General features: G+C 35.2%; 1 protein-coding gene across 24 annotated transcripts in view; it reads right to left on the minus strand.

Moving 5' to 3' along the window:
* Positions 1-25999, minus strand: part of DLG1 (discs large MAGUK scaffold protein 1) — a 272956-nt gene that overhangs the window by 62986 nt on the left and 183971 nt on the right. For all 24 annotated transcript variants that reach the window (XM_060639586.3, XM_060639587.3, XM_060639595.3 and 21 more), the window contains 3 exons: positions 25231-25351; positions 19066-19222; positions 5188-5290 (listed from right to left, as the gene is read on the minus strand). In XM_060639586.3, the coding sequence (XP_060495569.1) occupies positions 5188-5290; positions 19066-19222; positions 25231-25351 (381 nt within the window). The remainder of the gene's footprint in view (positions 1-5187; positions 5291-19065; positions 19223-25230; positions 25352-25999) is intronic.

Raw genomic sequence — 25999 nt, forward strand, 5'->3', positions numbered from 1 at the left:
TTTGTGCCTTTCTTTACTCACCTGTAATGTCAAATGGAGATAACAGTGCCTACTTTATAGGGTTTTATGGGAATAAAAGAAGTTAATGTAACATGGTTAGTACCATAACCAGCACACAATTTTTTCTATTATATTCTATTACCCAACCTATAGGAAGTTCTTGAACTATATGGATGAGGAACTATTAAAATTTTGTAATTTCTGAATACAAAGTCAAAAACTAGCATCCAGTGCCCAAGTTTGATTAGAGCTATAGATCCTGAAAGATAAAAACTTACTCCTACCAAAAGCTTACCTCTTTGCTCTTTGTCTGTTTGTATGTATATATGTACGTCTGATTATCAATGAAGCAGAGAACCCCATAAGATTCATCATTAATAAAGGAAGATACTAACTGCAGAAAGATGACTGATTATCAGTGTCAGGTGATTCCTTCTATACTTCTTAAAATGGCCAGTTCATTGAGAAACAAAATCTGAGCTTTCAACTTATGTCCTTGGCCCTCAAAGCAGTTACACACTGATGATGTGGAATATGTTTTTTTTTTTTTTTAAAGTGCTGTATAACAAAAATACATTTGTTAAAAAAATAATTAAAGCAAAACATATTGCCTTATAAACAAGGTAAGTAGCAATACAACAAGGAGGTCAGGTGTTTTCAAAATACCCAAAACATGATTTTAAATTTTAACTCTCCTATTTTTGGTCTTCTGGTTTGTTTGTTTGTTTGTTTTTTTTTTTTTTGCCCTCTTCTTTCTTTCTTTCCTTCTTTTTTTTAACCTACCAAGTCATTTCTTCTCTCTGCCCATCTACATCCTATCCATTCTTTCGGTTGCCAGTTAAGCCCCAATCCTACTCAATGGTATCTTTTCTCATGCCAGGCAACGTACTTCCTTTTGAATTCCTGAGGCAAAGTCTGTCTTCTGTGTTTTTTGGTACTTACCTTGTTTTTATTAGGCAACGGTAACATAGCCATGGTAAAAGACATCAACATTGCCAGACTGGGCACTCATTAAAATATTCCCAGTGAAAAGTATCTAGATTTTGAAGGTAATAGGATCTGGGACTGAATTCTAGCTATTAGTAGCTTTGTTATCTGAGCCTATTTCATCATCTGTATGTAGGAATATAGCTACATATTTCATAAGGCTCTAGAGGAAGGTTTAAATAAATAATAAACACACAGGCACCTAAATAAACATATAAACTGTGTTCAGTGTTATAAAGAAAAAAAACTATCACAGTGCTAGGAGATATGCAATCATGAGAAAGAGCTAGCCACACAAAGAGTAAAGAAAAAGAATAAGCAAGAACAGAATGAGCAGAGAATTAGGATAGTATATGATGCAACAAAGGGTCTGAAAGAAGGCTGGTATGGTTAGAGTCTAAGGAGCAAAGGAGGGAGTAGAGGGCATACGGTGATCACATATGTTGTGCTGTGCTCAATCACACAGGGCCTTCCTTACAGGTCCTATCAAAGGGTTTAGATTTTATTCAGAGTTTAATGAAAAATGTTTTAAATGGGAAAGGACACAATGCAATCTTTGTATTTAAAAAGATAATTTTGCTTGATGAACAGAGAACAGATTGGAGAAAATCAAGCAAGAAGTATTCTTGTTAGAGGCTATTAGAATAGTTTAGGTAAGAGATGATGGTGGCTTTGGTTAGGGAAGTGACTGTGATACAGAGATTGAGAAAGGGGAGGGTGGTCAAGAATGACTCAGGCTTCTGGCTTAAGAATCAATGGAGGTGTCATTTACTTCAACAGTAAAATAATTGTTTCAGACATGCTCAGATGCAAACACTATGGAGAAATACAGCTTGTGATATCAAATAGGATCTATAATATGTTTGGTGCTCAGGAACATTTGGAAAAAAAATACATATATAAGAGTAATCTGGAAACAGAGAAGATAGCTACTAAATAATAGCTATTTGAACAATCAAAGTACAATGCAAATTCTCCTTGATAAAAAAAATGGTTCCATCAAGAGAACAGTTTAAAATTTGAATACAACTAAAGAAAAAGTATTAATCAGAAAGGTTCATATAGAAGTACAGAAATCACAAAAAAGAACAAGAAAGAAGAGAAACACAGTATAAGCCCAGAAAAGATAATCTCAAAGGGCAATTTGAGACCCATTCAATAACTATTCTAGGAAAATGGCAGCCCACCTTTCCCACCTTGCCATCAGTGGCAAGTGTATCTAGTGCACAGAGATGTACATTACACAGAGATGTACATTACACTTGTTAAAAGCAGCTAAATACAAAAATGGTAGAGTTAACTATCTTTGTTCTGGTCTATGCTTACCAAGTATCACAGCAGTTCTTCCTTCTATCAATTTTTAACTCCTCATTAAATATAACTCAATATTTTTACCTGGGTCTCAGAAGATTCTTTCTTGATAAACATTAACTAGAATATGTCTGAATTTTTAAGCATTCAATTTTCTATCTTGTTGTATCCTTTTAATAGAAATATTCACTTCTTTTTAATTCAGTAAAGTTTTCTTGAATGTATAATTTCAAACATTTATTCTCTTCTTTAAAAAACTTTTTTTTTAATTAAAAAATTTTTTTAATGTTTTATTATTTGTTTTTGAGAGAGAGAGAAAGACAGAGTGTGAGCAGGGTAGGGGCAAAGAGAGAGGGAGACACAGAATCCAAAGCAGCTCCCAGGCTCTGAGCTGTCAGCACAGACCCTGACATGGGGCCCGAACTCACAAGCTGCGAGATCATGACCTGAGCTGAAGTCGGACACCCAACCGACTGAGCCACCCAGGTGCCCCTAAAAAAATTTTTAAAGAAAGTCTAATTTGTATATGTTAGGTATATATACTTGCCTGTCTTCCATTGCTAATATTTTCTCTCTAATCTCTTAAAATTCTGTTTCATTTTATTTTTCCTATTATATTTTCTATGTCTTCTATTGAATTTTCTGCACTGTCTGTGTCTTTGGGTTCAATTTAAAAACTGTTTGCTTTCTTCTTCTTTCCTGGGTTCTGCTATCTCAAAATCAATCTCTTTGGGTTGTGAAGCCATTTTCCCTTACAGTTCTTACACCTGTATTTAGTGGTCTTTCAAAGAAATGGATGCATGGATTGTTAAAAACATTAATATCAAGTTCTCAGCTGATTTATGCCAATATTGTGTGTGTGTGTGTGTGTGTGTGAGAGAGAGAGAGAGAGAGAGAGAGAGTAACTTTTATCTGTTGCTAAGTTTGCTGTTTGTTTCCATCTCTTCTTATCAATATCTTTGTATGAATGCCAGGCCATACTTTTTTCCTACTTATTACAGAATGAATTGGAATTTGCTGGACAAGCTATTTGGCTGAACCAGAAAGCTTGGGAGTGCAGGGGGGATGGAAGCACAGGTTATCTTCATGGCCTTTAAAACCAAAAGACTGTCACATTATCTGAGGCTATCAAGACAGATTCCTTTATCCAAATACTAATTCCCTAAACTAAACCACATCAAGGATGACTTCTATTTTTTAGCATGTTCCCTGAATTCCCATGAGGCTTGTCAAAAATAAAAGATGATGTTTTTATACCACAAAAAGAAGCCCTCACCAACTTTCGGTCATATTCTAAGTTCTGCCACCACTGAGAATTCTCAACATTCCATGTTTTTACTCTTCTCCTCTTCTGTGCAGATCTGAAGCTGAGTAAGCAAGGCTTTGACTATGTTATGTTGTCTAGGTCTTGTATCAGTCATCTTAGTTTTGCTTAATGTGAGGTGGAGTTGTGTGGGTGTAAGTGTGTGTATGTTTTATTTTCCTTGTTGGCTTTTGTGCGTTTTCTTGGGAGGTCAGATATTGACTTATCTTTAATCATACCTAAATAGTCTATATTCCTTAGGAACATATAAGTGAGAGACTTTCTATAATACTAAGAAACCAGTACCTTAGTAAATACTGATAACTTGGCCTACATAGGTGTATATATAGTATACCTACAGGGCAAGAATGTGCTGGTCAGAAGATAAAAGCATGCGTAATCCCACTGGTGGTTTTGTTTCTCACTGAATTAATAAATTGGCATTCGGGGCACCTGAGTGGCTAAGTTAGTTGAGCATCAGACTGTTGATATCAGCTCAGGTCATGATCTCACAGTTTGTGAAATCAGGCCCTGAATTGGGCTCTGCACTGACAGTGTGGAGGCTGCTTAGGATTCCCTCTCTCCTTCTCTTGTGATCCTTCCCCCATTTGCAAGCATTCTCTCTCTCTCAATAAATAAATAAACATTAAAACACTGGCATTCTGACTTCATATATTAGTCTGTTTGGTTAATGTGAATTTATTTGGAGTTTATCCCTTATGTAAATGAATTTACCTCTGTTCATTTACTGGACCTAAAATGCCAAGATTTACAACTGGACGTACTATGAAATAGCAAGGAAAGCTCTACATGCTACTTTGACCAAGTAAAAAAATAAAATAAAATAAATAAATTAGGTTTTGTTACAAAAATAAATTCCATCATTGTTTCCTTCTTTACCTTGTTGTTTATGAACATTAACCAGTATGCTATATATCCTTCAGGGTATTTAAGCTTTTTAAATTCCACTGAGGCTTTACTGGAGAAGTGGTTATGCTGATGTACACTAGAGTCTTACACGTTTAAATATGGCATGACCTCAAATTTTCCATTACCACCTTCTTCCCCTAGGAACTCAGTCAGGTCACGTCCATGATACTTCACTATCTAGAAACACATTACATTTCAAACTTGTATTTTTTCCATTTATTTTAAACACCAATAAAGACTATTAAAAATGTATCTTAAATCTTGATATTAACAAATATAATTTCAAAAGTCAGAAAAAATTGGGATGACCAATTTTTTTTGGCAATGCTACTATCATTGCATATAGTTTTTACGATCCTTTGGGATCCCTGAGTTAGTAAAGGTATGTATTTGGTTTGAGGACAGATTAAAAAAAATAATAAACACATGGCAATTAATCCAAATAATGATGAAATACTCACAGGAATTGGAAGATAAAACTACTATATCCTATTGAAAACACTTTGACCTGGATAGTAAATTTGGTTCAGACTAAACAAACACTAGATTAATAAAAGAGACCAAAACATAAAAAAGTTAAGCTTGGAAAGTTAAACAGTAAGAGGAAGAATTCTAAAAACTGAAATAAACAATAAACACAGCAAGAATTTTACTACCTTCAGGCCGATATTGTGCAACAATCGTGACAGCTTGGCCAGCATTTTTCAAAGCGGCTGCTGCCTGCTCATGGCTGGCAGTTCTGAGGTCAACACTGTTTACCTGTAAATCAAATTGAATTTTAAATTTGAAAGAAATTATGCATACTGATTAGAAACCACAATAGCCTGTTCTTTGAGTAGGCACAGTTAAAAAAAATAATTTGCAATTACTTTATCATTAAAGTATTTTCTTGTTCCGAGTTACTAAAATACATCATATATTTCAACAGAATGTTACTATCAATGAAAACAATTTTACTCACTAAAAATACTCTGCTTAACGTCAAGTGAGCAAAACCAAAATTTTCCCCAAGTTTTCTGGGAAGTTGTTCACCAATCCTTTGGGAAACATACCTTAATTTGATAACCTGAAATATCAACAAGTGTCATTATTTTGTATAGTTCATTTCACTAGTAACTCAAGCGATGAGAGGGACGTTCATTTCAACTCCTGCCATATTTTTACTCCTATTACTCATTTCAGTTTCAATTTTCTTCCCTCCTTCCCCAAACTAAGCCTCTGTTCTTTTGGAGTAACAGAAAGGCAATTGTTTAAAAGTGTTAAAATTGCTCAGATTTCAAGGGCTGACATTTAAAGAGAGAAAACGTTATCAAATGAACAAGGCATTTGTTTGAACAATGTTTTGTACGCAGGGCCCTTCCCTGGCCAAAATAATTACTGAGGTGATCAATTCCACTCCAGAATAAGCAACTTAATTCTTATTTCTGAAAGGCTGCTGATACCTAGTATATGCTGCAAGCACACTATCTTAAGAGCCTATACCTTTCCCACTATAAGCAAAAATTAAATGGACATTCAGGGAAGCATTATATTTAAATGACAATAGCTTTAAATACTTAAGTTGTCTCCCCACCCCACCAAGAACCAGCAATAAATAGACTATAGTAATGCTTGAAACCTTGATCAAATATTTCTGGAAAGGAAGAAGAACTGTCATGCAATTTTTATATGAAAGCCTGTTTTGTTGACATCAAATCTCAAACCTGTTAAAGCTCACATACCAATTTTGGAAAAAATGACTATAAGCCCAGAAATTCTTAGGATTATAAAATTTATATAAAAAAACATTTTAACCATGTAAAGACCTGATATTTGATATTATGTATAAAGGATGTCATTATGCAGCTAAGTTAAAACAAACACATATATTTTTATTTTTTATTTTGAGAGAGAGAGAGGGAGTGAGTGAGCATTTGAGTGGGGGAGAGGGGCAGAGGGAGAATTTTAATCAGGTTCCCTGCTCAGTGCAGAGCCTGACACAGGGTTCGATCCCACGACCCAGGGATCATGACCCAAGCTGAAATCAAGAGTTGGACAGACAACCAACTGAGCTACCCACTTTTTTTTTTAAGTTGTAATTTAAATTCCACTTAGCATACAGTGTAATATTAGTTTTAGTTGTACAATTTAGTGATTCAACACTTACATACAACACCTGGTGCTCATTACAAGGGCACTCCTTAATCCCCATCACCTATTTAACCCATTCCCCCAGCCACCTCCCCTCTTGGTAACCAGAGAGTTCTCCATAGTTACTGTTTCATGGTTTGCCTCTCTCTTTCCCTTAGCTCATTTGTTTTGTTTCTTAACTTCCACAAATGAGACAAATGATATTTTTCTTTCTCAGACTTATTTCATTTAGCATAATACTCTCCAGCTCCATATAGAGCTATGTTGTTGCAATGGCAAGATTTCATTCTTTTTTTATGGCTGAGTAATATTCTCGTGTGTGTGTGTGTGTGTGTGTGTGTATACACACACTACATCTTCTTTATCCATTCATCAGTTGATGGACATTTGGACTGTTTCCATATTTGGCTACTGTAGATAATGCTGCTATAAACACTGGGATGCATATATTCCTTTGAATTAGTATTTTTGTATTCTTTGGGAAAATACCTAGTAGTTCTTGAATGAAAATGAAGATCCAAAAAAATCTGAATCTAAAAAAATGTAACATAATGTAGTTTTATTAGAGATTATCTCTAGCTAAAGACTATTAAAAAGTCTACAATATATAAGTAGTTCTGCTTTTTTTTTAAAAAAATGTTTTTTTGAGAGAGAGAGAGCACGAACAGGGGAGTGGCAGAGAGAGAGGGACCAAGCAGTCTCCACACTGTCAGCCCAGAGCCTGATGTGGGGCTTGATCTCATGAACAGTGAGATCACGACATGAGCCGAAATCAAGAGTCTGGCACTTAATAAACTGAGCCAATCAGGCACCCCTAAATAGACCTAGTCTGAGCATAAAGTATAACTAACTCCTAATTCCCTAAAAAATAAACTAGGGAAGAAATTTAAAGGAAGAGAAATTTTCATAGATAGTTGTAGAAAAGGTAATTCTTAATGAATTATTCCTGAGCAGCAAATCTTTCTGTTACAGAAGAGATCTGAAGACAACTTATACAGATTCAAAAGAGAATAATTTGTTAACAAGACTACAAATTAAAAACTTTCCAAAATCTACTGAACATTTTAACAGAAAATACAGTATCAAGGATATTTTAAAAGAAATCCTTGCACTGAGAGACATATTTATGTAAATAGCCTTAAGTCACTTTTTTATACATATAATTTACATAAAATTCACTTTCAACATGTACAATTGAGTGGTTCTCAGAACATTCAAAAGGATGTGCAATTATCACCATGATCTAATTCCACACATTGTCATTACCTCAAAAAGAAACCCACTACCCATTATAAGCCATTCTCCTCTTCCCTCAGCTCCTGGCAACTACTAACCTACTTTCTGACTCCATGGATATGTCTGTTTTCTACATTTTAAATAAATGGGATACTGATACTATGATATGTAGCCATTGTGTCAGCTTCTTTCACTTAGCATGTTTTCATGGTTCATCCTTGTAGCATGTATCAGTGCTCCATTACTTATTATGGCTGAACAATACTCTATTGTATTATTCTACATTCTACATTTTATCTACATTGTTAATTTTATTCCTCAGTATTTTACTCTTTTAAATATTGTCATGTGTGAAATTGTTTTCTTAGTTCCACTTTCAGGTTGTTTAATGCTGGTATACAGAAACATTGCTGTCTCTTGTACGGTGATTTGCTCTCCTGCAAAATTGCTGAACTTGTTTATTAGTTCTAGTAGCTTTTTTTGTTGTGGCTGGATTTTCTGAGACTGTCTATATATAAGAGATCATGGCATCTGCAAATAGAGATAGTTTTCCTTTAAATCTGGATGCCTCTTTTTTTTTTTTTTTCCTTGTAACTGCCCTGTCTAGAAACTCCAGTACAGCACTGAAAATGAGCAGAAGCGGACACACTTGTCTTGTGATCTTAGAGGGAAAGCTTTCATTTTTTAGCATTTAGTATGATGTAAGCTATTGGTTCTTCATAGAGACCCTTTAGCAGGTTGAGAAAGTTCTATTCCTAATTTGTTTAGTGTTTTTATGATGTAAAGGTGTTGGTTTTTGAAAAGTGTTTTCTGTGACTATTGAGATGACTGTATCATTTATGTCCTTTATTAATATAGTGTCTTAGTTTGATTGGTTTTCTTATGTTGAACCAACTATTCATTCCTTAATCCCATAAATTACACTTGATTATGGTGTAAAGTTCCCTTTTTATGCTGGTGTATAATCTTGTTTTATCCTGCTGGATCCAGTTTGCAATTCTGTTAAGGATTTTTTCATCTATATACATAAGGAATATTGGTTTCTTGTTTTTTCTTCCTATGATGTCTTTGTTGGTTTGATAAAAGAACAATCCATGGCTTCATAGAATGAGTTGGGAAGTGCTCTTCATGCCTATTCCTTTTTTGGGAAGTTTGTGAATGACTGGTGTTAATTCTTCTTTAAATGTTTGGTAGACCATACCAGTGAAAACCATCTGGTCCTGGGCTTTTACCTTTGTGAAACATTTTGATTATCAATTCAGTCTTCTTAATTGTTACAGGTCTATACAGATTTTCTATTTCTTTTTGAGTCAGTTTCAATAGTTTATGTCTTTCTAGAAATTTATCAACACTTACATACATTATAAAATAAACTTTGTCTTCACTAACAATTTTTATCTTTTGTCTGATATTAGTATAGCCACTCTTCAGTGTTTCTTGGTTACTGCTTGCATAGTGTATCTTTTCCAACTTTTTAGTTTTAATGTTTGTTAAAAATAAACCACTGTCTTTGAATCTAAAGTGTGTCTGTTACAGACAGCATATAGTTGGATCCCGTTGTTTAATCTACCCTGTCAATATCTTTTAACTGGAGTGTTTAATTCATTTACATTTAATGTAGTTGAAAAAGATTTGTCGTCTATTTTGCTGTATTCTTCATGCCTGATATATTTTTTGTTCCTCTATTCCTCCATTTCCACCTTCTTTTGTTAAACAGATACTTTCTATCGTACCATTTTAATTCCCTTGTTTATTATATATATTTTCAGTTATTAGCCTAGTGGTTTCTCTGGATTATAATTAACCTAATGATCTACTTTAGATTAAATACCAACTTAATTTCAATGGCATATAAAAGCTCTGCTCCTATACAGCTCTGTGGTCTCTACCTGCCTTGTGATAAATTACATCTTTATAAAGTGTGCACCCATCAACACAGATTAAAGTTATTGCTTTATTCAGCTGTCTTTTAAATCAGATAGTAAAAAAAAAGAGAGTTACAAATAAAAAAATACACTTATATGTTTCTGTTTTGTATTTACCTATGTAGTTCCGTTTAATAACACTCTTTATTTCTTCATATGGATTTAGGTTACTCTCCAGTGTCCTTTCATTTTAGTCTGAAGGATTCCCTTTAGTATTTCTTATAGAACAGATCTACTAGAGATGAACTTCCTCAGCTTTTGCTTACTTGGAAATGTCTTGATTTGTTCTTTGCTTCTGAAGGACAATTTTGCTCCTGGATATAGAATCCTTGGTTAATACCATTTTCCTTTCAGAACTTTGAATAGGTCATCCTATTGCTTTCTGGCTTACACTGTGTTTGATAACATATTAGATGCTAATCTTATTGAAGATCTCCTGTATGTAATGAATCATTTTTCTCTAATTTCAAGGTTCAATCTTTGTCTTTTGATAGTTTATGATATGTGCATGGTTTGGATCTCTTCAAGTTTATTCTACTTGTAGTTCATTAAGCTTCTCAGATGTGTACAATATTTCTCACCACATTTTAAGGTTTTCAGTCATTATTTACTCAATATTCTTTCTGCCCCTTCCTATCTTTCTTGTCATTCTGTGACTACATATAAATATACATTATGTATATGTTGTACATTTGATGATATCCCACAGAGGCTCTGTTAATTTTTCTTCATTCTTTTTTCTTTCTGTTCTTCAGTGTGGATAATATCACTAGACATATCTTCAAGTTTGCTATTTTTTTCTTCTGCTAGCTCATATCTGTTGAGTTTGTCTAGAGTATTTTTGAATTTTAGTTACTGTATTTTTTACCTGCAGAATTTCTATTTGGTTCTTTTTTCTTTTATCTATTTATTAAAGTTTTTTTGATGTTTATTTTTGAGAGAGACAGAGCATGAGTGGGGGAGGGGCAGAGAGACAGAGACACAGAATCCAAAGCAGACTCCAGGCTTTGAGTTTGTCAGCATAGAGCCTGATGTGGTGCTCCAACTCACGCAACTGTGAGATCATGACTTGAGCCAAAGTCGGAGGCTTAACCAGTTGAGCCACCCAGGCGACTCGGTTCTTTTTTCTAATAGAAATCTCTTTATTGAATTCTCTTCTTGTTGAGATATTGTTTGTTTATTTTTCCCTTTCATTCTTTAGTTCTTTGAACATATTTAAAATATCTGATTTGAAGTCTTGGTTTAGTAAGTCCAATGTTGGGCTCCCTTAGGGGCAGTTTCTATTGACTGCTTTTTTCCTGTGTACAGGCCTTATTTTCTTGTTTTTCTGCATGTCTCATGGTTTTTTTGTGGAAAACTAGACATTTAAAATAATACAATGTGCAACTGTGGAAATCAGATATGTCTTTCTGCCCAGGGCTTGTTATTGTTGCTGATTATAGTCATTTTTGGTGACTTCTGAATTCTATGAAGTTTGTATTTTGTGATGTGTGTGCCAATGAAGTCTCTGCCTTGTTAGCTTAGTGGTCAGTTAATGACTGGAAAGAGATTTCGTTAAATGCCTGGCCTCTTTGCTGAAGGGCTCTGTGTGTATGCTGTGTGATGTTTTCAACATGCAGCTAGGCAACTGATAACTCTGACTTAACTATCACTTCCTGTCTGCCTAGAGCATCACAGTCGGCCAGAGGTGTGAGTTTAGACCTTTCCTGAGTATGTACACAGTCCAGGACCTACATGTGTCTTCCTAGGTTCCAAGGAATATGTCATAGTTTTTCAAAGGCCCTAATGGAGAGCTCATTCCCCACTTTTTCCTTTTAAACTTTTGATTAACTTACTGATTGCCTCAACTATTATCCAATGTCTCAGGCAGCCATAATGTGCCTATAATTGTTTTGACAATTAGCCCAGAGAAAAAGGCTTTTGAATCAGGTTAATACAGAGAGCCTTGCAAATGGGGTTTTAAAGAACCACCAAACAGGTCAAATTATGACAATTCTCTGGGAAAGAGGCTCTGAAAGTTCTACCTCCATTCTGCTCTCTAGTGGCTGTGACGCACTGGTTTTCACTGTAAATGTGGACTATTTTTCAAGGTTACTGTGATGCTGGAGAACAGGGGATGGGACTTAGGTAAGTTAAAACCCCCTAAGCTCACTCTTATGAAGGTTCAGTCCTCTGCTTCTTTTATTTTGAATAAACACTTTCTGAATTGCTGCAAGCCTTTGGTTAATTTCCAGAGTTCTGAACAACTTTATTCTGACAATTGTGTCCACTTTTCTCACTGCCTTTATAGAAGAGGGAATTTTTGTTGGAGTCTTTTGGGTCACTTGTGATTCTAAGATTCTAGGAGTCTAGATTTTCAGCAAATATAAATTATATTCTTCACCATACTTGTCATCATTGGAAATAACAGTAATACCTCATTTATACCATATTGAAAAATGGTAAAAACTCACACTTCTATATATGTAATGAATTTTTAAAATATTTTTTAATGTTTATTTATTTTTGAGAGAGAGAGAGAGACAGAGAGAGAGAGAGACGGAGCATGAGCAAGGGAGGGCAGAGACGGAGACACAGAATCTGAAGCAGGCTCCAGGCTCCAGCTGTCAGCACAGAGCTTTGACACGGGGCTTGAACCCACGAACCATGAGATCATAACTTGAGTCGAAGTTGGTGCTTAACCGATTGAGCCACCCAGGTGTTCCTATATGTAATGAATCTTGATTTCAAAGCTTCTTTCTTCAACAAAATTAAATATATCAAAAAGAATATTTTATAAAACCTATGATTTATTTCCATGCCTTCCCAACTAATTTATTTATATTTTTCTCAATGATGTGGGTTATCATTAAGAACATCAAGGGGTGCCTGGGTGGCTCAGTTGGTTAAGTATCCAACTTTAGCTCAGGCCATGATCTCATGGTTTGTGAGTTTGAGCCCTGCGTTGGGATCTGTGCTGATAGTTCAGAGCCTGGAGTCTGCTTCAGATTCTGTCTCTCCCTCTCTCTTCCCCACCCATGCTTGCACTGTCTGTCTCTCTCGAAAATAAATTAAGCAAAACAAAAAAAAAAAAAAAGAAAAAGAAAAGGAACATCAAGAGATGCCTGGGTGGCTCAGTAGGTTGAGCATCTGACTTCAGCACAGGTCATGATCTCACACTACTTGTGGGTTTGAGCCCCGCGTTAGGCTCTGTACTGACAGCTCGGAGCCTGGAGCCAGCTTCAGAATTCTGCCTTTGTCTCTCTGCCCCTCCCCTGCTCATGCTCTGTCTCTCTTTCTCTCTTTGAAATATAAAATAAAAAACAAAAAAACAAAACAACATCAGTAAGAGGGATGGTCTTTAGAACAGTAATTCACAAAGTTTGGTCCCAGGAGCAGCAACATCAGTATCTCATGGAAACTTGTTAGGAATACAAAATTTTAGAATCTACCCAAGTCAGGGGCACCTGGGTGGCTCAGTCGGTTGGGCATCTGACTTCGGCTCAAGTCATGATCTCACAGTTTGTGAGTTTGAAGCCTGTATCGGGCTCTGTGCTGATAGCTCAGAGCCTGGAACCTGTTTCAGATTCTGTGTTTCCCTCTCTCTCTAACCCTCTCCAGCTCTCACTCTCTCAAAAATAAATAAATAATAAACATTAAAAAAAAAAAAAAGATAAAAAAAGATTTTAAAAATCTGTTAAAAAAAAAAAAAAAGAAGCTACCCAAGTCATACTGAGTTGGAAGCTTTGGGGATGGGGTCTAAGAGTGTTTTGTTTTTGTTTTTTAATATGTTTTTTTAAATGTTTATTTTTGAGAGACAGAGTGAGAGAGAGCACATGCCCCTAAAAATGTTTTTTAACAAGGCTTTAAGGTGATTGTGATTCAAGGTGAAAATTGAGGTAATGAGGTATTTAGTTTGTTCCTAACAGGGTTTTTAGTTTTTTTCTCTTGCTCCTGAGGTTTTTCTTATTGCTCTCAGGGTATTTGCCTAGAGAAGCTTAGTAAGCATTAAAATTTTAAGGCTACTGATGCATACAGCCTCAAAAGGCTGTATGTAACTTACACACACATTAGGGTAACCAAGTGGCCTGCCTAGACTGTCTGGGATTTTCAGTTTTAAAATTGAGACTAAAGGGATTTCCAGACATGGGGCTTTAAGTGCTAGAACTGGAAAAGTTCTGGGTCAACCAGGTTATGTTGGTCAGTCTAACATACTCCAACATAGTCTAGTCTGACATACTCTAGCAGTGTGTCAGTGACCCATATAAAGTTGTTCCATATGGACAATTCAAAAACATCTATTTTTGCTTTGAATTTTTTACACCTAACTCTAAGCCAACTGAAAATTTATTTTGACACAAGGTGTGAAGTGAGGCTCTAAGCTAATTTTACTCCCCTAAACAACTAGCTAATTTGTCCAATATTTATTTTTAACAAATTCATTCTTTACCACCAATTTGTCCTTATCATACTATAACTTATTTTAAAAAATTTAAGTTCCAGTATAAAAGTAAAAGCAATTGGGGCGCCTGGGTGGCTCAGTTGGTTAAGCATCCGACTTCGGCTCAGGTCACGATCTCACGGTCCGTGAGTTCGAGCCCCGCGTCAGGCTCTAGGCTGATGGCTCAGAGCCTGGAGCCTGCTTCCAATTCTGTGTCTCCCTCTCTCTCTGCCCCTCCCCCGTTCATGCTCTGTCTCTCTCTGTCCCAAAAATAAATAAACGTTAAAAAAAAAAAATTAAAAAAAAAAAGTAAAAGCAATAAAATATACAAATTAGAACACTTCAGTTGGAAGAATTTTCAACAACTGTATACACCCATGAAACAATTCCAAACAAGATATATACCCTCCCTTTCCATCATTCAACTCAGAAATTTCCATTGTGCCACTTTAAAATCAGTACAATCACAACTACTTTCTGACTTCTATCAGTAGAAATTATTGTTTGCTCATGATTATCATTTAACTGGATTCATACTGTCTGTGTTTTTGTGGTATGTTTTATTTTACTCAATGTGATGTTTTTTAGTGTTATGTATGTTGTTGTGGGTGTCAGTTTGTTACTTTGTTTAAATGCACTCCAATTTATTTAGCTATTTTGCTATTATTGATGGACACTTGAGTCATTTCCAGATCTGAATGATTATCAATAAGGCCGTTATGAACATTTCTGTTTAAGTGTTTCTGTAGACATGATTTCTTGGGTAAAATCTGGGTGATCTTGTAGTGGTTGTATAATATGCCCACCAGTAATGAGAGCTATCGGTCCTCCATATCCTCACCAATGTTTGTCCTTTTTTTTTTTTTTTTCATCTTTAGCCATTCAACTGGGTGGGATATGGGATATGTTACAACTCCCACTCCTAAAGTTAAAAATCCACACATAACTCTTGACTCTCCAAAATCTTAATAGCCTATTGTTGACTAGAAGCCTTACCATTTGTATGCTATATGTATTATATACTGTATTTTTATAATAAACTATAGAAAATGTTATTAAGAAAATCACAAGGAAAATACATTTACCATACTATACTGTATTTATCAAAAAAAATCTATATATAAGTGGACATGTGCAGTTTAACCCCCATGTTGTTCAAGGATAACCCCTATCTCATTTTAGTTAGGCATAATTTATATTCAATAATCTTTTTAGTTTACAGTTAAAAGAGTTTTGACAACTGCCTATGTTGAGTAGATACTGTCACAATCAGATACAGAAAATTGACATCACTCCCACCCAGATTCTTCCAAATGCCTTTATTCATTGTGGGTTTTGGGGTTTTTTTGTTGTTGCACTGGCCTGATGCCTAACGTTAAGTACCTTTTCATGTGTTTGTAGGCCATTCACATATCTTGTGAAATATATGTTTAACTCTTTTGCTCATTTTTAAAACTGGGTTACTCATCTTTCTATTGTTAATTTGTGAGAGATGTTTATGTATTCTGGATACAAGTCCTTTATCAGATATATGTACTAAGAATGGTTTTTCCTTCTCTGTGGCTTGCCAATTTGGCTCTTAATGCACATTTTTTATGGTTAGTATTTTATGTACCGTTGCAAAGATATCCTCCTATAAGTTTTCTCTAGGAGGATTATGGTTTGGGCTGTACATTTAGATTTATAATCCATGTAGAATTAATTTTTAGGGCACCTGGAGGGCTCGGTTGGTTAAGTGTTCAACTCTTGATTCTGGCTCAGGTCAAGATCCCACAGCCATAAGATCGAGCCCCATGTTGGGTTCCCTGTTGTTTTGGCTGGGGCGCCTGGGTGGCTTAGTTGGTTAAGTGTCCAACTTCAGCTCAGGTCATGATCTCATGGCTTGTGGGTTTGAGCCCCGCGTTGGGCTCTGTGCTGACAGCTCAAAGCCTGGAGCCTACTTCAGATTGTGTGTCTCCATCTCTCTGCCTCTCCTCCACTCACGCTCTGTCTCTCTCTTTGTATCTCACTCTCTCTCAAAAATAAATAAACATTAAAAAATTAGTTTTGGCTTAAAGAGCAGATTAGACATAGATGAAGAAAATTTATGAACTAGAAAACAGATCTGACTGAAATTAAGTACAAGAAGACAGAGTTAATAAATATGACACTGGGATTAAAAGACATGCAGGACAGGATGATATCCTCCTCTTACAGGAACTGAAGAAGGAGAGAATCTATATGATGTAGGAAAGGCAAAATTTGAAAAAATACTGGCTAAGATTCCAGAATTGATTAAAGACGGAACTTCTCTGATCCAGGAAGCTCAACAAATCTTAAACAGAAAAAATAATAAGCTAGACATAATCATATTTTAATTAAACTGTAGTACACCAAAAAGTAAGAGACTTTAAAAAAAAACAATAAGTGAGGGGCACCTGGGCGGCTCAGTCGGTTAAGTGTCCGACTTTGGCTTAGGTCATGATTTCATGGCTTGTGGGTTTGAGCCCTGCATCGGGCTCTGTGCTGACAGCTCAGAGCCTGGAGCCTGCTTCAGATTCTGTGTTTCCTCCTTTCTCTGCCCCTCTCATGCTCATGCTCTCTCTCTGTCTCTCAATAATAAATACATGTTAAAAAAAAATTTTTTTTAAATAAGTGAAAAAAGAAAAACCAAATCACTTACAAATAAATAAGACATAGTGCAGATCTTTTTTGTTAAATACAAAAAAAGAAGCTTGATAGCATACAACAGTATCTTCAAAGTATTGAGAGACAACAGCTGTCACTCTAGTACATTAGACTGAATTATATACACAAGTGAGGATGAAGTAAAGATATTTTCAGACAAACTCTATGATTATTTATCATTAAGAAATTATTGCTGAATGAACAATCTAAAGACTCCCAATAAGGTACATTTGGGTATTTGAAAAATATTTTAGCTTTTAAAAATGACCAGGAGAGCGCCTGGGTGGCTCAGTCAGTTAAGCGTCCGACTTCAGCTCAGGTCATGATCTCATAGTCCGTGAGTTTGAGCCCCGTGTCAGACTCTGTGCTGACAGCTCAGAGCCTGGAGCCTGCTTCAGATTCTGTGTCTCCCTCTCTCTCTGCCTCTCCACTGCTCATGCTCTGTCTCTCTCTGTCTCAAAAATAAATAAAAACATTAAAAAAAATTTTTTTTAAATGACCAGGAAATTTTATTAGCATGTAAAGGATGGGGGCTAGAAAAGCTAAATTTTCTGCAATGAACCAAACAGTCCTACACAACAAATTCAATCCCAATGCTGTTAGAGGTCCACTGAAAAATACAGAAGAAGCAAGATAAACACAAGAGATGATGAACAACAGCAACAAAAATTATAGAACATATGGATTGTTAAAACACAAAAATCAAAATGACTAAGTTTGGGGTATATAAAAATAAAACAGGGGCACCTGGGTGGCTTAGTTGGCTAAGCATCTGATTTCAGCTCAGGTCATAATCTCACGGTTCGTGAGTTTGAGCCATGCGTTGGGCTCTGTGTTGACAGCTCAGAGCCTGGATCCTGCTCTTCCCCCGCTCATGTTCTGTCTCTCTCTCTCAAAAATAAATATTAAGAAAAAAAAAAATAAATAAAACAGAAGTCAAATACTAGAAACAGCACAAAGGTTTAAGGTTCCCAAAGTCAACATGTCATTAGGGAGAAGAGTTGAATTTGATCAGTTTTAGCCTAAAATTCTATAGGTAATAACCACATACACACAAAAACTGAAAGTAAAAAGTGGAGAAAAGAGGAGGCAAATATCAAGCAAAAAAGAGCCACATTAATATCAGACAATGTAGCTTCTAGGTTAAACACTATTATCTTTTTAAAAAAAAAAATTTTTAGTCTCTATTTTTGAGAGAGAGAGAGAGAGCAAGCGAGCACGCGCGCACAGGGGAGGGGCAGAGAGAGGAAGGCACAGAATCCGAAGCAGGCTCCAGGCTCTGAGCTGTCAGCACAGAGCCCAATACAGGGCTTGAACCCACGAACCGCGAGATCATGACCTGAGCTGAAGTCAGAGGCTTAATGGATTGAGCCACCCAGGCGTCCCAAATCTTTTAATGTTTATTTTGGAGAGAGAGAGCATGCACACACACGCTAGTTGCAGAGAGGCAGAGAGAGACACAGAATCTGAAGCAGGCTACAGGCTCTGAGCTATCAGCACAGAGCTTGATGTGGGGCTTGAACTCATGAACTGTGAGATCGTGACCTGAGCGAAGTTGAATGAATGTTTGACTGAGCCACCCAGGCACCCCAGGTAAAAACTATTATTATAAATAAAGAGGATTATTACATAATAAAAAAAAAATTATTATGAATTGAATAATAACCACCAGGAAGGAATAATGATTCTAAATTTAGATGCATCTAATAACATGGTTTCGGAGATATAAAAATAAAAATCACTGCAAGGACAAACTAACTTAATTGCTGAACCCACCATCTCATTCAGACAGCTTAAAACATTTCTTTTAATAATAGATCAAGTAGACAACAGATTAAAGTATAAAGATCTGCACAACATAAGCAACAAAGTTAATAAACATACAGATAACATTGCAGTCAATAAATAGAGAATACATACTTTCTTCAAGCATATTTATACAGACTGATCCCTTATAGGTAAGTCAAATAACGAAAGAAAATCTATTGTACACAACATGTTCTCTGACATCCCTGCAATCTTACAATTAAGTTGTAAAATGTAAGAAAATAACTGAAATATCTCCCACAACTTTAGGATATGAAAAACAAAACTTTTAATAATTAATAGGTCATAGTTAAAATAATAAAAATATTATTTTGATTAACATCTCCTACCGATATAATACGATCTCCTTTTCTGAGCTCTCCACTAAGATCAGCAGGTCCTCCAGCCAAGATAAAGGAAATAAATATGCCTTCTCCATCTTCACCTCCTACAATGTTGAAACCAAGGCCTGTTGAGCCACGATGAAGAACAACTTTTCTAGGTTCCCTAAAAATTAGAAAAATATTGAACACCTTAGAAATTTTATATAGAACTTGACATTCTATCAGTGAGATTTCCCTATTGATAAATCTTATATTATCAAACTATAAAGAAAGCTAGATGAAAGTTAAAAGTGTTTTCAAAACAATGGGGTAGAGATTCTAAGACTAGAAATTAAGGTTAGAAAGTGAAAGGAAAAATCCAAATTGTTTTTTTTTAAATTTTTTTTTTACATTTATTTATTTTTGAGAGACAGAGACAGAGTATGAACAGGGGAGGGGCAGAGAGAGAGGGAGACACAGAATCTGAAGCAGGCTCCAGGCTCTGAGCTGTCAGCACAGAGCCCGACATAGGGCTCAAACCCACAAGCTGCGAGATCATGACCTGAGCCAAAGTCAGACGCTTAACCACTGAGCCACCCAGGTGCCCCGGAAAAATCCAAATTGTATATAAAAGCTGAAAACCCATGTTAAAAACCCATAATTTTTGTTAAAAAACAAACATGAAACTAAAACAAAAAGAGAAAACAATGTGGTAATATAAATGACTTAAAGAGCCCTACTCAAGAAATAAACACTTTAGAAATATACTCAAGAAATATACACTTTAGAAAAGTTGACGTTGCACACATTTTATTGCCTATGAACCAGTCACTGCCCCTACTTCCTAGATGTTATAAAAGGCAGATAAGCCTTCGTCTTAGAAAAGGCAGGCCCTTTTCACAGTCTTAAAAGAATGAATCCTGACTAACTTAAGCCAGTCATAGCAATCCCATTCCTCTTTGTTAAGTTGAGGCTATGACCCTATTCTGGCCTCTGAGAAATAAATAAAGCTAAATTTTATTGACATTTCCCAAAGAAAGACAGACCCTAACAAAAACAAAGCACATTTTGTCCCCTTAGAAAGCACATTTGTTTCCTTCCCTACCAAAATAACACCCATACAAAAAATGAACAATAAAATCACATTACTGGTTTGGATATATTATAGTCATGAAGGTAAGACCAGAAGAACCCTAGAGATACTATGCACCTAAGGATTGCTACACAAATGCTAGAACTGTCGATCTCCAAACTTTTTATATAAAATAATTAAATACCTTTACTTCTTAAGTCATATCCCTCTACCTTTCTCTGCTATTCATTCATTCTAAGATGAGCCTTTTCCTCCACCTTCATTTAAAATCTTTGAAATCAGAATACATCTTACCACTACTAATGTTTCACATTTGCTGCCAGTTATATACATAGTTGTGTGAATACCATTTATACCTTCTGGTAAGACCATGAAAATTCTAGGAGATTATTTTAGACATGATGAAATGCAGAATATCATTTGGAATTAGAATGTATCATTTGGTAAGTATTTTAAAAATGTAAGCAGATTTTTCTAGAACATTGCAAAAAAGCTACTGGTAACAAAAGGCTTAACAGAAGTAAGTATTCTTTAAGAATGAATTTTAGGGATCCTTCCATATAATGTGGAATTAATCTTAAGTATTCATTAAAAACTTGAAACAGGCATTTTCTAGTCATTCATTTCATCATTAATCAGCTCTGCCAGTTCACTTGAGTTAACAAAATTATTATTGTAAAACCAAACAATATATTGTTTAGGAAATATTAAACAAATATATACATATGTGAAAGAAAAAATGGAATAATAAAACCAAATCCAGGAAAAGAATTTAAGTTGGTAAGGCAGTGTAGGAGAAGCAAGGGAGAATTAGGGCACAAAATAGGTTTCACTATATTGGTGATGTTTTATTTCGTTGTTAGGTGACAGACTCATAGTTTAAGGTTTCTGCTATGCTTTAAATCATATATATGGGGTGGGGGGTGGAGGGATGGGTTAAATGACTGATGGGTATTAAAGAGGGCACTTGTGATGAGCACTGGGTGTTGTATGTAAGTGATGAATCACTAAATTCTACACCTGAAACTAATATTACACTGTGTGTTAACTGGAATTTAAATTAAAACTTGAATATATATATATATATATATATATATATATATATATATATATATGAAGCAAAAAATAACAAACCATATATGAATTATAGTTTTACGTTAGCAAACAATACATTAAAAATACCCTGCTAAAATCCAACAGTATTTCAGAGGAAAATAAATTCAGATTTTTCAAATATTGTAAGATGTTCAGCATCATTAGTTATTAGAGAAATGCATGAAAATCACGAGATATGTCCCACTTACTACAATGGCTATGAAATAGAACAGAAAAAACAAGTATTAGTGAGGATGTAGAGAAACTGGAACCCTCATAAATTGATGGTGGGAATGTAAAATGGTGTGGCTGCTACAGAAAACAAATGGTTCCTCATAAACAGAAACAAACATACATTTACCATATTACTTAGCAATTCCACTCCTCAGTATATATCTAAAGGAAGTGAAAGTAAGGATGCGAGCAGATACTTGCATGCCAATGTTTGTCACAGCATTATTCTTAATACCCAAAAGGTGGGAACCACCCAAGTGTCCATCAAGAGATGAATGGATAAATAAATGTGGTATATACAAATAATGGGATATTATTCGGCCATAAGGAATTAAGTTCTGATATATGCTACAACATGGATGAATCTTAAAAACATTAGCTAAATGAAAGAAGTCAGACACAAAAGAATTGTAAGATTACACTTATACAAACAATCTAGAATAAGCAAATTTCATGGCACACAGAAAGGAGACTAGACAATAGGTTACCATGGACTGGGAGGACAAGGAAATGGAATTACTGCTTAATGGTTAGAGTTTATCTGAGGTGATAAAAAGGTTCTGGAAATAGTGACAATGACTGCATAACTCTGTGAATGCAATTAATGCTACTGAATCACACATAAAAAAATTAATAATGTAATATACTAAACATTGCTGAGTTGTACATTTTTTTTTTTAATTTTTTTTTTCAACGTTTTTTATTTATTTTTGGGACAGAGAGAGACAGAGCATGAACGGGGGAGGGGCAGAGAGAGAGGGAGACACAGAATCGGAAACAGGCTCCAGGCTCCGAGCCATCAGCCCAGAGCCTGACGCGGGGCTCGAACTCACTGACCGTGAGATCGTGACCTGGCTGAAGTCGGACGCTTAACCGACTACGCCACCCAGGCGCCCCTGAGTTGTACATTTTAAATGGGTGACATGTATGATATGTGGATCATATCTCAATGAACCTGTTAAAAAAAGAACTTTAGAATCATCAATTTTCTGTATGTTGGGATTTTTCTTTTCCTTTTTTAAATTGGTAATGTGAGATAACCTCTGAAAGATTACTTAGGGTCAAATTGGGGAGAACTTCTAATGTGAGTGCAAAGATTGTTGTACCTCATTATCTGGACAAAATAGTGTAATTATCAAGAGTGATAAAACACACATTTTAGTTACTGCAGTCATCAACCACCAGATTTTCAAAGAAAAGTAAAGAAAACAGGTAGACCTGTTGTGTAATACTACAAAGTCCAATACAATATTCTAGACAAAAGATATATAATGAAAAACGATGGGGAACAGCAATCAAGATGCTAATATATTTTTTAGTTTGAAAAATATGCAGAAAAAAAGACAAATATGCAGAGATTAAAGATTAGACAAGCCATTAACTATTTTCCTCTTTACTTTTTATTAAACCCTATGTATTTTGTTTATTAAAATAAAACAAATCCAAATAATTTTCATTTATAATCTTTCAAGATACTTATCCTCCTCAATATTAAGATTCTCGAGAGTCTGTTGCTTTGTTATAGATAATGTAAATGCAAGTATGCATAGGAAGAGTCTTTTAACCTCCATACCTAACCCTCATGAATTCAGTTCTGATTTTGTGGTTTGGAATTTTTTTTTTTTTTTTAATTTCATCCAAATTAGTTAGCATATAGTGCCACAATGATTTCAGGAGTAGATTCCTTAGTGCCCCTTGCCCATTTAGCCCATCACCCCTCCCACAACCCCTCCAGTAACCCTCAGTTTGTTCTCCATATTTATGAGTCTCTTCTGTTTTGTCCCCCTCCCTGTGTTTATATTATTTTGTTTGCCTTCCCTTATGTTCATCTGTTTTGTCTCTTAAGGTCCTTAAATGAGTGAAGTCATATGATTTTTGTCTTTCTCTAATTTCACTTAGCATAATACCCTCCAGTTCCATCCACATTGGTTGTAAATGGCCAGATTTCATTCTTTTTGATTGCTGAGTAATACTCCATTGTATGTATGTATGTGTATGTATGTGTGTGTGTATATATACATACACACACACACACACACACACACACACACCACATCTTCTTTATCCATTCATCCATCAATGGACATTTGGGCTCTTTCCACACTTTGGCTATCGTTGATAGTGCTGCTGTAAACATGGAGGTGCATGTGTCCCTTCGAAACAGCACACCTGTATCCCGTGGATAAATGCCTAGTAGTGCAATTGCTGGCTCATAGAGTTGTTCTATTTTTAGTTTTTTGAGGAACCTCCATACTGTTTTCCAGAATGGCTGCACCAGCTTGCATTCCCTCCAACAATGCAAAAGAGATCCTCTTTCTCTGCATCCTTACCAACATCTGTTGTTGCCTGAGTTGTTAATGTTAGCCATTCTGACAGGTGTAAGGTGGTATCTCATCGTGGTTTTGATTTGTATTTCCCTGATGATGAGTGATGCTGAGCATTTTCTCATGTGTCGGTTGGCCATCTGGATGTCTTCTTTGGAGAAGTGTCTATTCATGTCTTTTGCCCATTTCTTCACTGGATTATTTGGTTTTTGGGTGTTGTGTTTGATAAGTTCTTTATAGATTTTGGATACTAACCCTTTCCTCTTTACTTCTATAAAAAGGCACTATTAGAAAACAACTACAAAGCCACGACAGATCAATATAGGAGCACAGCCTAAAGACTTACAGCCTTGAAAATTCTTATCACAAGAAATAACCACAGGGGTGCCTGGGTGACTCAGTCAGTTAACCTTTGGACTTCAACTCAGGTCATGGTCTTGCGATTCTTAGTTCAAGCCCCATCGTGGAGCCTGCTTTGTATTCTGTGTCTCCTTCTCTCTCTGCCCCTCCCATCTCACGCTCTCTCTCTCAAAAATAAAGAAACATTCAAAAAATAATTTAAAAAAAATTAAAAAAACAAAAAACAAAGAAATAACCACAAACACTGTTCTTTTTGCTAATTTTCACTCCAAACACAATTACTGTGTACTTATTATTAATTAACTTTTCAGTACTGCTAACTATTGAAAAAGAGGACACAGATGAAAATTCCTTCCTATGGGACCCTAAAGAGATCACTGCCTAGAGCCAGGAGTCTGACAGGAATAATTACAAGTATGAAAGCTCAAAAATACTAATGCCAACAACAATGCAATTAATAAAAACATAAAAAGACATCAATTTACAGATATTTAATCTTAAGTGAAATACCTGTGCAAATTATAAAGCAATATGTCTGACATGATGTCTTAATACTATATTGCACAATATGAACAAGATCTAAAATACTTTTTGCTTATTATTTCTCACCTAGTTAAGAGTTCTTTGGGAATAAAAAGCAGTTAAAATTAGATCAAAGTAAATTTTAAGAGTAAGGATATCAAGGATATATACCAAGCAAAGAAAATATCACTTGAATTCTAAACATGATTCACATAACTGCCATAATGAAATTTTATGATGTACACTAGATAGGAATATGTGAAAAGTTAGTTTTAAATATAAATATATTCCTAACTTAGTTTTACCTATGCTAATTTCTAAGCACAACTTACCATTCCTGAAAAAAAGTATTTATTTTAAAAGGGCAGTAACTTATTTGGAATATAAAATATTTTTATATTTCAGCCTCTTCATGAGCCCTCCAATGACAAAAATTAAGGTTTAAGTTCATTATCTATTGACAAAATTTTTTAGTCCTGAAAATTGTGGCTGTCTTATTTGGTTGATTGTAATTCCATCTAACAGTCAACTTTATTTAAGAAAGATGAATGTTCACTTCCTTACCTTGTAATTTCATCATCTCCAAGCACTGCTTTTGAAACAGGTGAGTATCTGGCTGGTGATGCTGGTGTGTGGCCCAAGTAGGAAGATGGGCTAACATGGTTATCAACAGGTTGAGAAGAAGCTTAAAAATGAAGACAGTAAAAAACACTTCAAGTGAAACAAACCATTCAGCACTTATTTGTGAATTACCAATTTCAAGCTTAGTTAATATGTAATTCATATCCACTTATTTATGTAAGTTGGTAGAAAAGACTTATTTATCAGGTAAAAAAATTAGACAAGCTCAAGTTTCCAGATAAAAACTAGTTTAGATATTCAGATCAGTAAGCAAACTTATTCCATCTGGTTTTCTCTTGAGAAAATAGAACTAAAAAGGAGTTTTACATTAACGGATTTGCACAGTGAAATCCAGGAAAGGTCATTCAAAAGACTATCATTTATGAACAGCATATATAGTATGAACATGGACTGGAAGTATATAATAAAATTCATAATTGCAATCACCTACTGAATGAGGGGAATGGAAATAGAGTCTTAGCAAAGAGCTGAACTAGCAAGAGCAAACTTCAGCTTTTTCACAATGTTCTATTAGTTCAATAGATGTAAAAAATAGATTCTACCTCTATCTACAGGAAAATCAAGCAATCATTATTTAGTCATTACTCTTTAGGACTAGGTCTCCCAGTTTTTGGTCACATTAGCATACATAAAAAGGGATAATTCAGTTTAAAGTAACATTTTTTTTTCCAGTGTAATGTATTTGTAAGAA

The sequence above is a fragment of the Panthera onca genome, chromosome C2 (assembly GCF_046562875.1).
Source record: "Panthera onca isolate mPanOnc1 chromosome C2, mPanOnc1 haplotype 2, whole genome shotgun sequence".
NCBI lineage: Eukaryota > Metazoa > Chordata > Mammalia > Carnivora > Felidae > Panthera > Panthera onca.